Here is a 12,224-nt window from a genome sequence, read left to right as displayed (position 1 = left end):
CTTCGGGATCTAAAAAGGAACGCAACCGGAGTCCTCTAAGCGTGTTGCCTCGCGGGCTCCTTCCAGCTGATAATCATACAGCTCGCCACACCGCCTGGCGTGCACAACGGTATATGGCCACACATACCGCCGTCCTTCCCGAGGTAGTAACTGTGTACCTACACTACCTACTTGCTGCAATCGCTACGTAAATCAGTCGTCGATATAATCACTGACTAAAGTTATGAGTATTGTGTGTAAATGTTTAATAAGCATATTATACCTCATTACAGACACGCAGGAGAATTTCAAAAAATATATTTACATATAAGTTTATTCCCACGACTTAATTACACTATTTCATTCACAATAAGGAGGATTGCAGGGTCGACGAATGAAAATATGTTTATAAAGAAAGCGAAAATAACTTTTAATACATATAGTGCCGAAATGCCACACTAGCTTAGGTTTCGATTCGTTTATCTTTCGAAATTTTATCTTCTGTCTTGAAGATAGGACTTCATACGACATCTTTTTAATATATATTTTATATTATACACCTGATCGTGATACTAAGTCCTATATAGACTTTAATTTTTATCATTAGAAGGCACACTAGCTGACCAAGCGAGCTTTACGAAAGGCCATTACAACGCGAGCACGTTATTGAACGTCCTGAACCTGAAACTGATCCTGATTCTGATTCTAGATCCTATATTCTAGACTTTGACTTTATTACAATGCGCACTAGATGGTCGACCGAGCTTTACTAAGGGCCATTACAAAGCGAGCACGTTGTTGGGCGTGATGCAAGCAGGTTTGTCTGCACATTCTGATCCTGCTTCTTACTATGATTCTGATCCCGATTCTGATCCCATTCTGATTCTGATCCTGACACAGATTCTGATCCCGATTCTGATCCCATTCTGATTCTGATCCTGACACAGATTCTGAAGCTGACACAGATTCTGATCCTGGTTCTGATTCTGATTCTATTTCCAATATTGACTCTGAATCTGAATCAAATTCTGATTTAAATTCTGATGCTGATCCTGTATCCTAGACTTTGACTTTATAAGTTAATACCGTTAAAATGCGCACTAGATGGTCGAGCGAACTTTACTAAGGTCCATTACAACGCGAGCACGGTGCCGGGCGTGACGCAAGCAAGTTTGTCTGCACATTTCACATTCTCTATCCTAAAATTAGGCAATTTTTGAACCGCCCGCCCGCGTACAGGGTGCTTTGTCAATACGCGATTTATTGACAAATACATTGTCTGTTGAATTTATTTTGTTTACGTCTCACATGTGTGCTCAAGTGCATATGCTTTGTCCAGTGAGTCACCGCTCAAAGACGAATGAAGTGTAAAAGTAATTTTAAAGAACTTAAAAATGGATATGATAATTAAAACTAACGTTGTTAACTAGGTAACTGCTAACTTTAGTTAGACCACTAGGTAGAAAATTATGACATTTTCCAGTTTCTGATTTAAAAATCGTAAATTGTTAATTTCGACCGCGGCTTGTCAATCACATTGTTTTTGTGTCCCATAGTAATAGTATGGTGGCGCTCATGGCATTCTCGATGGGCGAGCGATAAAACTAACGCCACGCAACATGCTTTTCGCCAGAAATCCGTGATGAGACTAATATATAATTAAGCTAAAAGGCAACCGCAGCGCGTGTTCGTATGCGTTTATTGCGTTTTCAGCTATTTTTATTGCGTTAAGCCTTAGTCTGAAGGCGTAACTGCTTATCTCAGATCGATTTGATCGTTTAATTAATATTCTATTTTTTGATAGTGGGGGAATTTCAGTTCCTTTTGATAGTTTAACTTTTTTTATAATATAGGAGTAGCAGACGAGCATGCACTCCACCTGATGGTAAGTGGCTATTGCCCCCCATGTACATCTGTAATCAACCCCAGATAGGATTAGACATTCCTTCCTGAGGTCGGCCACAGATGCGCCGCTACCCCTGAGGACTAAGCTGGAACGCCTCGGAAAAGTATGTCTCTCTTACCACACCCTTCAAACCGGAACACAACAGCGCCTAACACTGCTGTTATGAGGTAGAAATAGGTGTGGCGGTGGTGCCGCCGCTCGAACCGAAAAGGGTTCTACCACGAAACAACTGAAGAGAATGTACCTGATTTTCTAAATACAATACAATGTCCCCCTTGTGACATAAACCGATCGCACAAAACTGTGTTAATTGATTCAATTCCACACACTTCCCACGATATACATAAACAACATAGTTTCAAGGCTGGTTCGTTACAGAATATAGTAACTGTTTCAACATTCGACAAAAAGGACAATAAAATGTCACGAACGGTAACGGTTTATGTCTAGAAATATTATTTATGTGCGTGGTCTAGAAAATGTATCTAAATAAAATTTAAATGCTAATGCAATAGAATTGGTTATGTTATTAATCATCACATAATAGGCCTGCTATATTACCACATATAGTTTAGGATCAGTATTTGAAAGACTTTGCAGTTAAGTCTAAGGTTCGATTCCCAGGCTACTTATAAACCTTCAGAATTTTGCATATTACAAATTAATTATCACTTGCTTAACTAGCATTTTAGGATAGATAATTATAGGTATACCTGAGAGTTACTGAGAAAAAGTACTTAAATGTATTCAAAAGTCTAACAATTCGCACTTTGAATGGTGAACAAAATCCTTCTCACTTTCATAGGACACCGATGCCCAGCAGTGGGACAGTTGACAGTGGGTTGACGATAAATAAGACTAATACAGCAGCCTAAGCCCAAAATTCATTAAGAAAAACGAATATACTCTGTATGTATGTATGTTCCTCTTAAATATATGTAGAAGAAGAAGAAATAAAATTCAAAATCTTTTATTTTTTACCGTAGTCCTGTTACATAGGTAGAAAGCAAGCAAACTAGCGCACAGATCTCCTCTCAGAAATAGAAAGGTTAAGGCCATAGCGGACCACGCTCATTAAGGATACCTTGGTATATTTCACACATTCACATGTCTTACGTTTCACACAACTGAAAAAATAATAAACTTTTGATTTTTCGATGTGATATTACGTTTGGCCAAGGCCTTATTTATGTATTGGTATTTTATTGAACTAAACAAAAGGAAAATTAATTATCACTTGTTTTACCGATGTAGGAAAATCGTGGGGAAATTACAACCTGAGAAATTTTAAAAAAGTTTTCAAAGGTACTCGTATGTGAATTCTTCGCACTTGGCCAGCGCGGTGGACTACGGCCTAATCCTTCTTATTCTGAGAGGAGACTCGTGCCCAGCAGTGGGACAGTCGTGATTGATGATGTTAATGAAAATAAGAACCTAATATAGACTTTTAAGTAATAAAATAAACCTATTTCTTGATCCAATTCCGAACTTTTATTATTCCCGCGCATAATACAACGTCAAACGTCAAGAGCATTCTTTTTATTTTTTATGCTAACTCATACAATCGTACTAGCCAGAGACTATTTAAATTGACATTTATTCTTATAAAAATAACAAATCATGAAAATAACCCAAAATTATGAATTAAAATAAAACTACAATTAAATGACTTGAATATATCTCTAAGACAATACTTGTGTATATCCTTATATCGTTTTCTACGACAAAATTATAGGTCTACACTACGGTTTCCTGTGTTATCTACAACACAAAAAGAAAAAAAATCCAGACCCATAAAAGTAATCTAGATTAATTATTGAGAGATTGGTTTGGTCGAGGTTGAACCCGGAACACTCTGTAACCAATACTGACCGCTCCGCCAATTTGTAATTAGATATCTAAGTATTCTCATTCATTCCGCCGATTGCTAATATCTTATATAATTAAATATTATTACGAGTAAGATCTACCAATAAGTATGTTTGAAACTGATGTAAACTGTACATTAGAATATAATTGTTACTATTTACGACATAAAAACTTATAAAAAATAATGAAATATATACGTAGGCATAACGATAAACAAAAATCTACAAATTACTTTATTGTTCATTATCTTTTAATATAATGAAATGTATTACTATATTTAAGGGATAAGCCGAACGGTATAGTGCGTGATTATGGCAAGCGGCCAGATGGTTTGACAGTCGTTCCCTGGAAACAGGGAAGGTCCTTGGTATGGGATGGTACATGTGTTGACACCATGGCACCGTCTCATATTCGGGCGACCTCGATGCGTGCTGGTGCGGCCGCCGAATCTGCGGAGGCTGTGAAGCGGCGCAAATATGCTGCTATTTCACAGAATTATATATTTGTGCCCTTCGCAGTTGAGACGATGGGATCGTGGGGACCAGAAGCGAAGCAATTTTATAAAGAATATCTTCGCGCTTAACTGAGACCTCTGGTGACCCAAAAGCTGGATCTTACCTCGGTCAACATATAAGTTTGGCAATACAACGAGGTAATGCTGCTAGTGTCTTGGTTACACTACCGCGGGGCAGCGGTAGTGTAACCAGCCAAGTGTAAATGAGCCAGACATTTATAAAATAAATTATTATAATAATTATTATAATTTTAGTTATTTTTTTTATTACTGTAAATATTTTTATTTGTTTTTTTTTTTTTTATTTAGTTTAAGTTATTATAATATTGTAAATAATTAAATCCTTATTTAGTTATTATGTAAATAAATATATTTTAATTAAATTAAAATTAAGTCTTTTTTGTTCTCTTCGTTCAACCCTCCACCCTCCTATTCTTATACTTAACATTCTCAAAACTTTTAAATTAAATTCATGAGTTAAATAAAATATATACAATATTTCAATATTAAGTATTAGTATTATAATTTGAGTGTATTGATACTTTATCCTTATTTCCTAGTAATATATCAAATAACATTAAAACAAAGAAAATAAATGTATAGAGTTATAGAGTGGGCATTATCAAGATTTTCTTACTAAAACTTTTATGGCACTTCACTACCACCATTTCAGATTGGTTGACAGTTGACATACATAAGACAGATCAACTTACTACCAATTGGTAATAACTTGTAGATAATGCTTCACCTCCCCATGTAGGATTTATTCGTAACATATATTCAAATATCTATGCAATCTATCTATCTATCTATCTATCTATCTATACACAGTTATCATTGCAATATCCGACAAATGTATACATTTACCAAATACCACATCTCTATTGCAAACGAATGAGATATATTTAATAGCCTCAAATCGAATCCAGAGCGAGTGGTCTCGGCTCTACTTCGTGAGTAGAGACAAAGCGTCGTAAATTAGTATAAAGGTTCCATTGGTAGAGTCCTTTCTACGGTGGTCAGGGAAGCGATCGGATTTTAGACCGCCGTGGTTGCAGGTAATTCTAAAATTGGGGATTTTTGTGTTTCGGACACTTTTTATGTTAAGTATGCGGGTTAATATAATAAAATAATTATTCTTAAGTATAAGATTATATTACAAAACCTATGTGCAAGTGACGTTTAAAAATATATTTTATATTTTTCTTTTACATCATATTGGAAATGGTATTAACGAATGAAGTTATTAATTACTCTTATAAAAAAATAAACTGGCCTATAGTCCACCAGATCTTAATAAGTCATTGTGAATGAATCATCTACTGCTGGACACAGGTCTCCTCTCAGATATTGAGTAAACTATAACATTAATATTTGGTTACAGATTCGTAACAGAAAAACAATATGAAATACCTCATGTGTCCAATGATCCTTAACATCCTAATAATGAAACTACACACATAGGTCCTTTGGGTAATTTGTGCTATATAGCACCATAACACAGAGACGAGTAGATAAATACGAAATAAACTATAAACCAAGAACAGGTATCTAAAGTCGTTATTACATATGTGTCTTACGCCAGGAATCAAATCCGTCACCTTCTAGATCCGAAAGATGATATAATGATGTACTGCTTAGTTGTACAAATGTTAATTTATATTTCGATTAATTTGCCTAATTTTAAAATATCTATGTGGGAATTGTGCAATTTGCCTTATCCATTACTACGTCAGCAGCAACACTATTGTACACGACCCAGTGTTGCAAATAATCGCGTTTGACGCTAAAGTCCTTGCTGCGTAGTGGGGTAGTGTAAGCCGCCTTATATAAGAGTAACTTCGCCTCCGTCACATATGAACCGTGGGACTCAACGATAGTGCTTGCTTGATCAGTGATTTCAGTTATACAATATGAAGGCGTTTGTAAGTTCAACTTTATTTTGTTGTGAAGTGCGTGCGTGATTTTGAAATAGTTTAAGTTACTAACTGAAGTTTAGATTAAATTAAAAAATAACTTAGTTTAAATTTAAAAAAAAAATTGAAAGTACAATTTTGAAAATAAAAAATCTAGAAATTAGTTAATCGCCTACTAAACAAATTAACACAATTTACTTATAACACAAAAAGTTTTTTTTTTGGATTAACAACTATCAGAACTTAGCTTTAAACGGTATCATTATTTATGTAAATTAATAAATTAATAAATTAATACTGATTATTTTTTTATAAAATATTAAGATTTATAAATACTAAAGCATCATCATCATCATCAACATCATCTAATCTACATAAACGCATAAGTTAACTAAAATGCCAGGAATCCATTCCTTACTTTCAATTTTTAATCTGTGACATTTGGGACCTATACCACTAAATTATCTGTTGAGGCGGTTTGTTGCCGGAAATAGTTCAAATGATAACCTAATTCGGTCTAACTAAGCACTGAAGTGAATTTTTCACCAATTTCATAAATTTTAAATTTGATTCCTCATCTGTTTGAAAATCACCTTTTTTACAATCACAGAGCTCTTAATATTGTTTCGTACTTTTTTCGCAGAGCTTTTCAAGTACTTACGTAAATTATCTTTTAACTAACAATATTTTTAATAGGTCTATTTAATGGTCATGTGAGGTGTCTCCCAGTATACGAGTATCATGCCCAGCAGTGAGACTTAAAAAGGGGTTGCAACCAATAACACATCTTGTACTAAATATTCGTAACAATAAAGAAAACAAAATCGAGGACCAATAATTCATACAATACTTAGCATTGCTACAACCCCTGAAATGCCCCACAGCTGGGCACGGGTCTTTTGCCACTACTGGGATAAATCTTTACCACTCGTATCTAATGCCAATTACTAGAGGAAGCTATAACTATAGGCACAGAAGCTTGTAGAATATTTATAAACAACATTAAGTCTCAAAAAGTTTAAGGTAACTATTAACATACACGCTGAAGCATGGAGGCGCGATTAAAATTAACTACTAGTGGCCACCCATCGATCTTCCGACCGCGCCCGATGTTGCTTAAATTCGTAAATCGGATACGATCTACACAAATCGCGATGCACAACGTGGTTCAGGCTTCATAGCAATAGAACATTAGTTATTATGTTCACCCGTTCTAAAATTGTATAATGGCACCCAATATTTCATGAAAGCCTTGCTTAAAAGATTATTTATTTTAATTAAAATTTTACAGCAAAAATATTTGAAACACGTTGAATAAATTAATTAAAATTTCACAATGTTTTGCTTAAAACCTAATATTTAATTAAATATACGTTAACAAGACATATTCATTATTCACGTTGTTTGATATTCCAAAAGTGAGTTTTCAATGTCCTTCTGTCTTTTTTTTAAATAATTTGCTTAAACTGAGACCATTATAATTAACATAAACATCCGCAAATTTACTTTCAATTACATATTTGCCACTACATATCCTCTGGCAAGGTTTTGTAGGAGAACCAAGTTTTTAAGTCAGCGTCCACTCCTGGGCATAGATATACCGCAGAAAGAAGGGTTTTCTTAGTCACGGCGTTATGTAAAGGACCGTAGAAGATAACTTCGCAGAAATATGCTACGTTCACCTCTTATTTAATCCCTTATTCGCCTCCTATGATATCCATGAGAAGGAGCTATTCTAAGCCAAAACCTTATAATACGAATAGATAAGTCAAACTTAGTTATTCGTTCAGTCACTAACATTATGAAACAAACAATAAACCTACAAAAAGATGATATAAATTGCATCGTTATCGAAATTTATTCAGTCGTGATCGTGATTGAATGAAAATATCGATGACCGATTCGATTTAGAAAGTTGATTTCAATTCTGGCATTATGCCAAGATTTTTTAGTACTTGATCGGAAAGTCAAAAAAGCCTATGTAAGTCTAAAAGGAATTATTTATTTATGGACTAAACGGTTAAATCAAAAAGGATGTTACAACTTTGGACCTGCGGTAGAGTTACTTTTATATACCGTTACGTGTGATTAGTAATTCCGCTTCTAAATCAAGAGTTCGAAATTGAGATTCGAGTGGTCCAAATGAATTATCACTTGCTTAAATTGCGAAGGAAAACATCACTAGAGAACATGTAGATTGTTTAAATATAATGTTCTCGAAGAGTATGCAAAATTTACCATCCGCATTTTTAGTAGCCATCGCGGTGGACTCTCGCCTAAACCAATCTCATTCTAAGAGGAGACCCATACCTAGACAGTAGGACAGAAATGAACACGAAGATCCATTCAGCCTTTGATTAAGTATAAAAGACGGCCGTTTTCCTGTGAATTTTCCATTTATTACGGTCATGCACAATCGAGCGCAGCAACTAATGACCCTTTTCTTCATACATTGATTTCGTATGTGCTGGATACATCCAGCACAGCATAATAAGCTACTGAAAAGACACACTTTCTAAAAGCATTGAAGCGTTATTATTAGGATTGATATTATAATATTAACCAAGTTACGGCTAATTTACATTTACAGACACATACGTGTCCGCGTACCATACTGCGTCGCGCGTACCGTAGCGGGCAAAAAGAATGGGCATGGTGACAAATTTTGAAATATATTCTATAATGTAGGTACATGTCTACTGATTCCAAAAAACGTATTATTTCGGCAATAAATTCAGTATTAACGAAAATATTAGCGTTTTTAAAACAAATTTGAATTAAACGTGAAAAGGCTCACGGGTGTCATTAGGTCCGCGAGTGACGTCACACTTCGATATCCCATAGAAAAGTTCAAGCAATACGGTGAAACGTCAAAAAAATGACGTCATTTCGCCCCTATCAGCGTTTCAGACAGGATGGCCGACTGCAGTTTTTTATGCTTTTATTTTATTGAAAATATAATAAATCTTAGAGTTTTATTATAACTGGGTCAATTTTAGACTTTCAACATATTGTTTTTAATTAAATCATTTATTCTTCGATTTTTTAATACTGTCATCATGCCCATTATCCTATTTTATTAGTAGTATATCGATGTATGCAACGCTATGTAATGACGTACATTTATCTAGCGTAACAGCCTCACAGAAGCAAATAGTGTCTGTTAAAATATTCACACATTCAATGTCTATAGATAATATTAAAGTATTATACAACATACAAAGAGTTAATGTTAATTTTATGGTATTAAATTATTCAATAGGCGCAAATATTTGGCTACACGCACTCGAATATTACAAGACCATCAAGTAACACATAAGTAGTGATACATTGATACCGAACGAAAGCGAAACCACGTAAATAAAAACAAACAAGCCATAAATCATGCATCAAGTACCATAACAGCAATCCGATCAATATTCGATCGACGGACGAAATTTCGTCCGAACAACCCGCTCGCATACCAATATCCGATGAAGTCATAACACGTAATGAGTAAAAGTATTTCCCATTGTTTCGATGTAATGTATGCACGCGAATTCGGCTGCAGTTCCGTCGGAAGCTTCCTCATTGTTATGAAGTGATGTTCGTCATTCAGAATATTTCGGACAGTGTCAAACATATTGGCAGTAAGGAAGGATAAAATTAAAAAGGATTTTTTTACTTATCGAGATTCAAAGTTTGATGGTAAAAGCAATTATGGCGCCAGCACTGAGGCTTTAGTCGCATTACCTTAGCAATAAAAATAAAACTAACCAATTTACAAATATACACCGCGTGCCTTAAACCGGAACTTGGCACGCACTGCCGTGCGTATAGATATTAATCTTTGAAAATCTTATAGTATATGTAAATAATAAGATTAACCTCCTGGTACTAGTACTTTCTCAATCTCAGACTGAAATATGTTGTTAAAATATTTTATTGCAATGAAGTGCACATGTTAATGATACATTTAATTTATTTTGCCCTTACCGTTTCGTTCATCTCTTCCAGTTGGCAATTTTGTTCGTGACGGCTTCGGTTCTGGCTGAACCGAGCAAAGTCGTTCAGAAGCGGAGTGGCTTAGTCGGCCACTACGGTGGTGGCGCCATCATCGCTTCTCATGGATATGGTTTAGGCGGTCTGGGCCATGGTCTGGGCGGTGGAGTCGCGCTGGGCAGCGGTGCCGGCTTCGGTGGCCTCGCTGGTATCGGGTCAGGCCTGGGCTACGCGTCCGGCACGATCGTGGGCGCTGACGTCCACACTACCGTCACTAAGCACGTTGGCGTGCCAGTGCCTGCACCTTACCCTGTCGCGGTGGACAGACCCGTGCCATACCCCGTCAGAGTAAGTAAATTTAACTAAGAGTAAAACTTTACTCACTTTTTTTAAATATTGAAGTAGCAATAATAAGTCCTGTAATATGATACATAATTTGTGACTAAGTATCGCCATTAAATGTCGATTTAAAAAGTTGCTGGAACTAAACTTTTTGTAGCATTTACGTACTTATTTAACTCCTAATTGTGATCAAACAATGTATCGTTCGACTTTTTATGCCTTTTTTATATAGTTTGACGTATCAACTTTGTCAACAACTTTAACCAATTACTTAAATGGTCACTATAGAGACTGTACTATACAAATATTTTTGTATATTTTCGTCACTGTAAACAATAACATATAATAAATGCATAATACTTAAAATACATGAATTAAAACTAAGAATCGATTAACCCTTTCAGGTAGCAGTCCCCGTGCCAGTTGACCGCCCCTACGCCGTGCCAGTGCCGAAACCCTACGCCGTGCCAGTTGAGAAGCCAGTAGCCGTGCCAGTCGACAGGCCAGTGCCAGTACCGGTACATCACGCAGTGCCATACCCAGTTATTAAACAGGTGAGAAAAAAACTGCTTTCCCACACTTACAGTCCCACACTAGGATCGATGTATCATGGGTGCTATGGACACATACAGCGACAAATACACAAACACCCAGAACCAAAACAGAGACCTTAATTCATCATTTAGAAATCTGTCTGGCCGGGATCGAACCTGGGACTCTCTGCACGTCAGAGCGGTATGGTGACCGCTCCGCCACGCCGCTCGTCATATGCTTCCTTTAAAAGGAACCTTAAAACCTTTGCATATTTAGCCAATTTACGTGCGTGTTATTGATAGCAGTAGATAAAAGATTTCTCAAGAGATGATTCTATTTATCTTTTATTCCTTAATCGCCACCTATGTTATCCGTGGAAATAGAGAAAGTGGTGTTATTCTAGGCGTACATAATTTAGTATATTACGTAAGTCAATATTATGTTACATATCACATATCAAAATTGGAGCCTTACCAGTCAGTCGCTACTCTGAAAGAATAATTTAGAATGCCTCCCTACGTGACTCTACATTGCCTTCGAATAAAAAATACAGCAGTACTTAAACACTAATATAAGACGGAAAATAATTATTTTGATGTTTAAACAACAAAATCAAACTATGTTTATATTATTCCAGGTTGGAGTTCCCGTTCCTCAGCCCTACCCCGTCGCAGTGCCAAGACCCGTAGCGGTTCCCGTAGCCCAGCCAGTTGCTGTAGGAGTGGTCAGGTCAGGCTTCGGTGGAGGCCTCGGCGGAGGTATTGGCGGAGGCTTCGGCGGTTACGGCGGTCACATTGGAGGCGGCTACATCGGAGGTGGTCTTCATGACTTCCACGGTCACGGCAAGGTCTGGTAGATGAGTTGACGCGCTTGGGTCTTGCGGTGCTCAGATACTGCCATAGGTTTTGTCGTGTTTTGTTTTTTGGTCAAAAGTTTAATAAGATGAAAGATAATGGACTGGGTACAACTCGTCTGTCCTACTGTTTGGTGAACTTCTTTTATATATTATCTGAGAAGTATACAGTATACTCTTTACTATTCCAATGCGCGAGGGAGATCCAAGTAGACAATCTGTCTGATGGTATGATGCACTTAACAAGCATCAATGCGCAATTCAAGGGAATCAGCACGCAGCATAAGCCAATCAGTGAGCAGTTCGAGCCAGTCAGCATGCACCACCGGT

The 12,224-nt window shown here is 36.4% G+C and overlaps 1 protein-coding gene across 1 annotated transcript; it reads left to right on the top strand.

The window, feature by feature from the left end:
• The first annotated feature begins 6,042 nt into the window (after positions 1 to 6,042).
• On the top strand, positions 6,043 to 12,009 carry LOC140752418 (uncharacterized). Its single transcript, XM_073086741.1, has 4 exons — positions 6,043 to 6,193; positions 10,181 to 10,513; positions 10,912 to 11,061; positions 11,679 to 12,009. Exons 1-4 carry the CDS (start codon positions 6,182 to 6,184, stop codon positions 11,895 to 11,897), a joined length of 714 nt encoding a protein of 237 aa, XP_072942842.1. The 5' UTR covers positions 6,043 to 6,181; the 3' UTR covers positions 11,898 to 12,009.
• Positions 12,010 to 12,224: the final 215 nt, after the last annotated feature.

Source organism: Epargyreus clarus, unplaced genomic scaffold, assembly GCF_041222505.1.
Source record: "Epargyreus clarus isolate Ecla_fem2 unplaced genomic scaffold, WU_Ecla_fem_2.2 ptg000001l, whole genome shotgun sequence".
NCBI lineage: Eukaryota > Metazoa > Arthropoda > Insecta > Lepidoptera > Hesperiidae > Epargyreus > Epargyreus clarus.
Note: the sequence above shows the minus strand (reverse complement) of the source record. Positions and strands in the feature narration are given on the sequence as shown.

What these genes read in the sequence shown, in the direction of transcription:
- LOC140752418 (XM_073086741.1), top strand. An exon ending in CCGTGCCATACCCCGTCAGA is followed by an intron (nt 10,514 to 10,911) that starts GTAAGTAAATTT and finishes TAACCCTTTCAG; the next exon opens with GTAGCAGTCCCCGTGCCAGT. An exon ending in CATACCCAGTTATTAAACAG is followed by an intron (nt 11,062 to 11,678) that starts GTGAGAAAAAAA and finishes ATATTATTCCAG; the next exon opens with GTTGGAGTTCCCGTTCCTCA.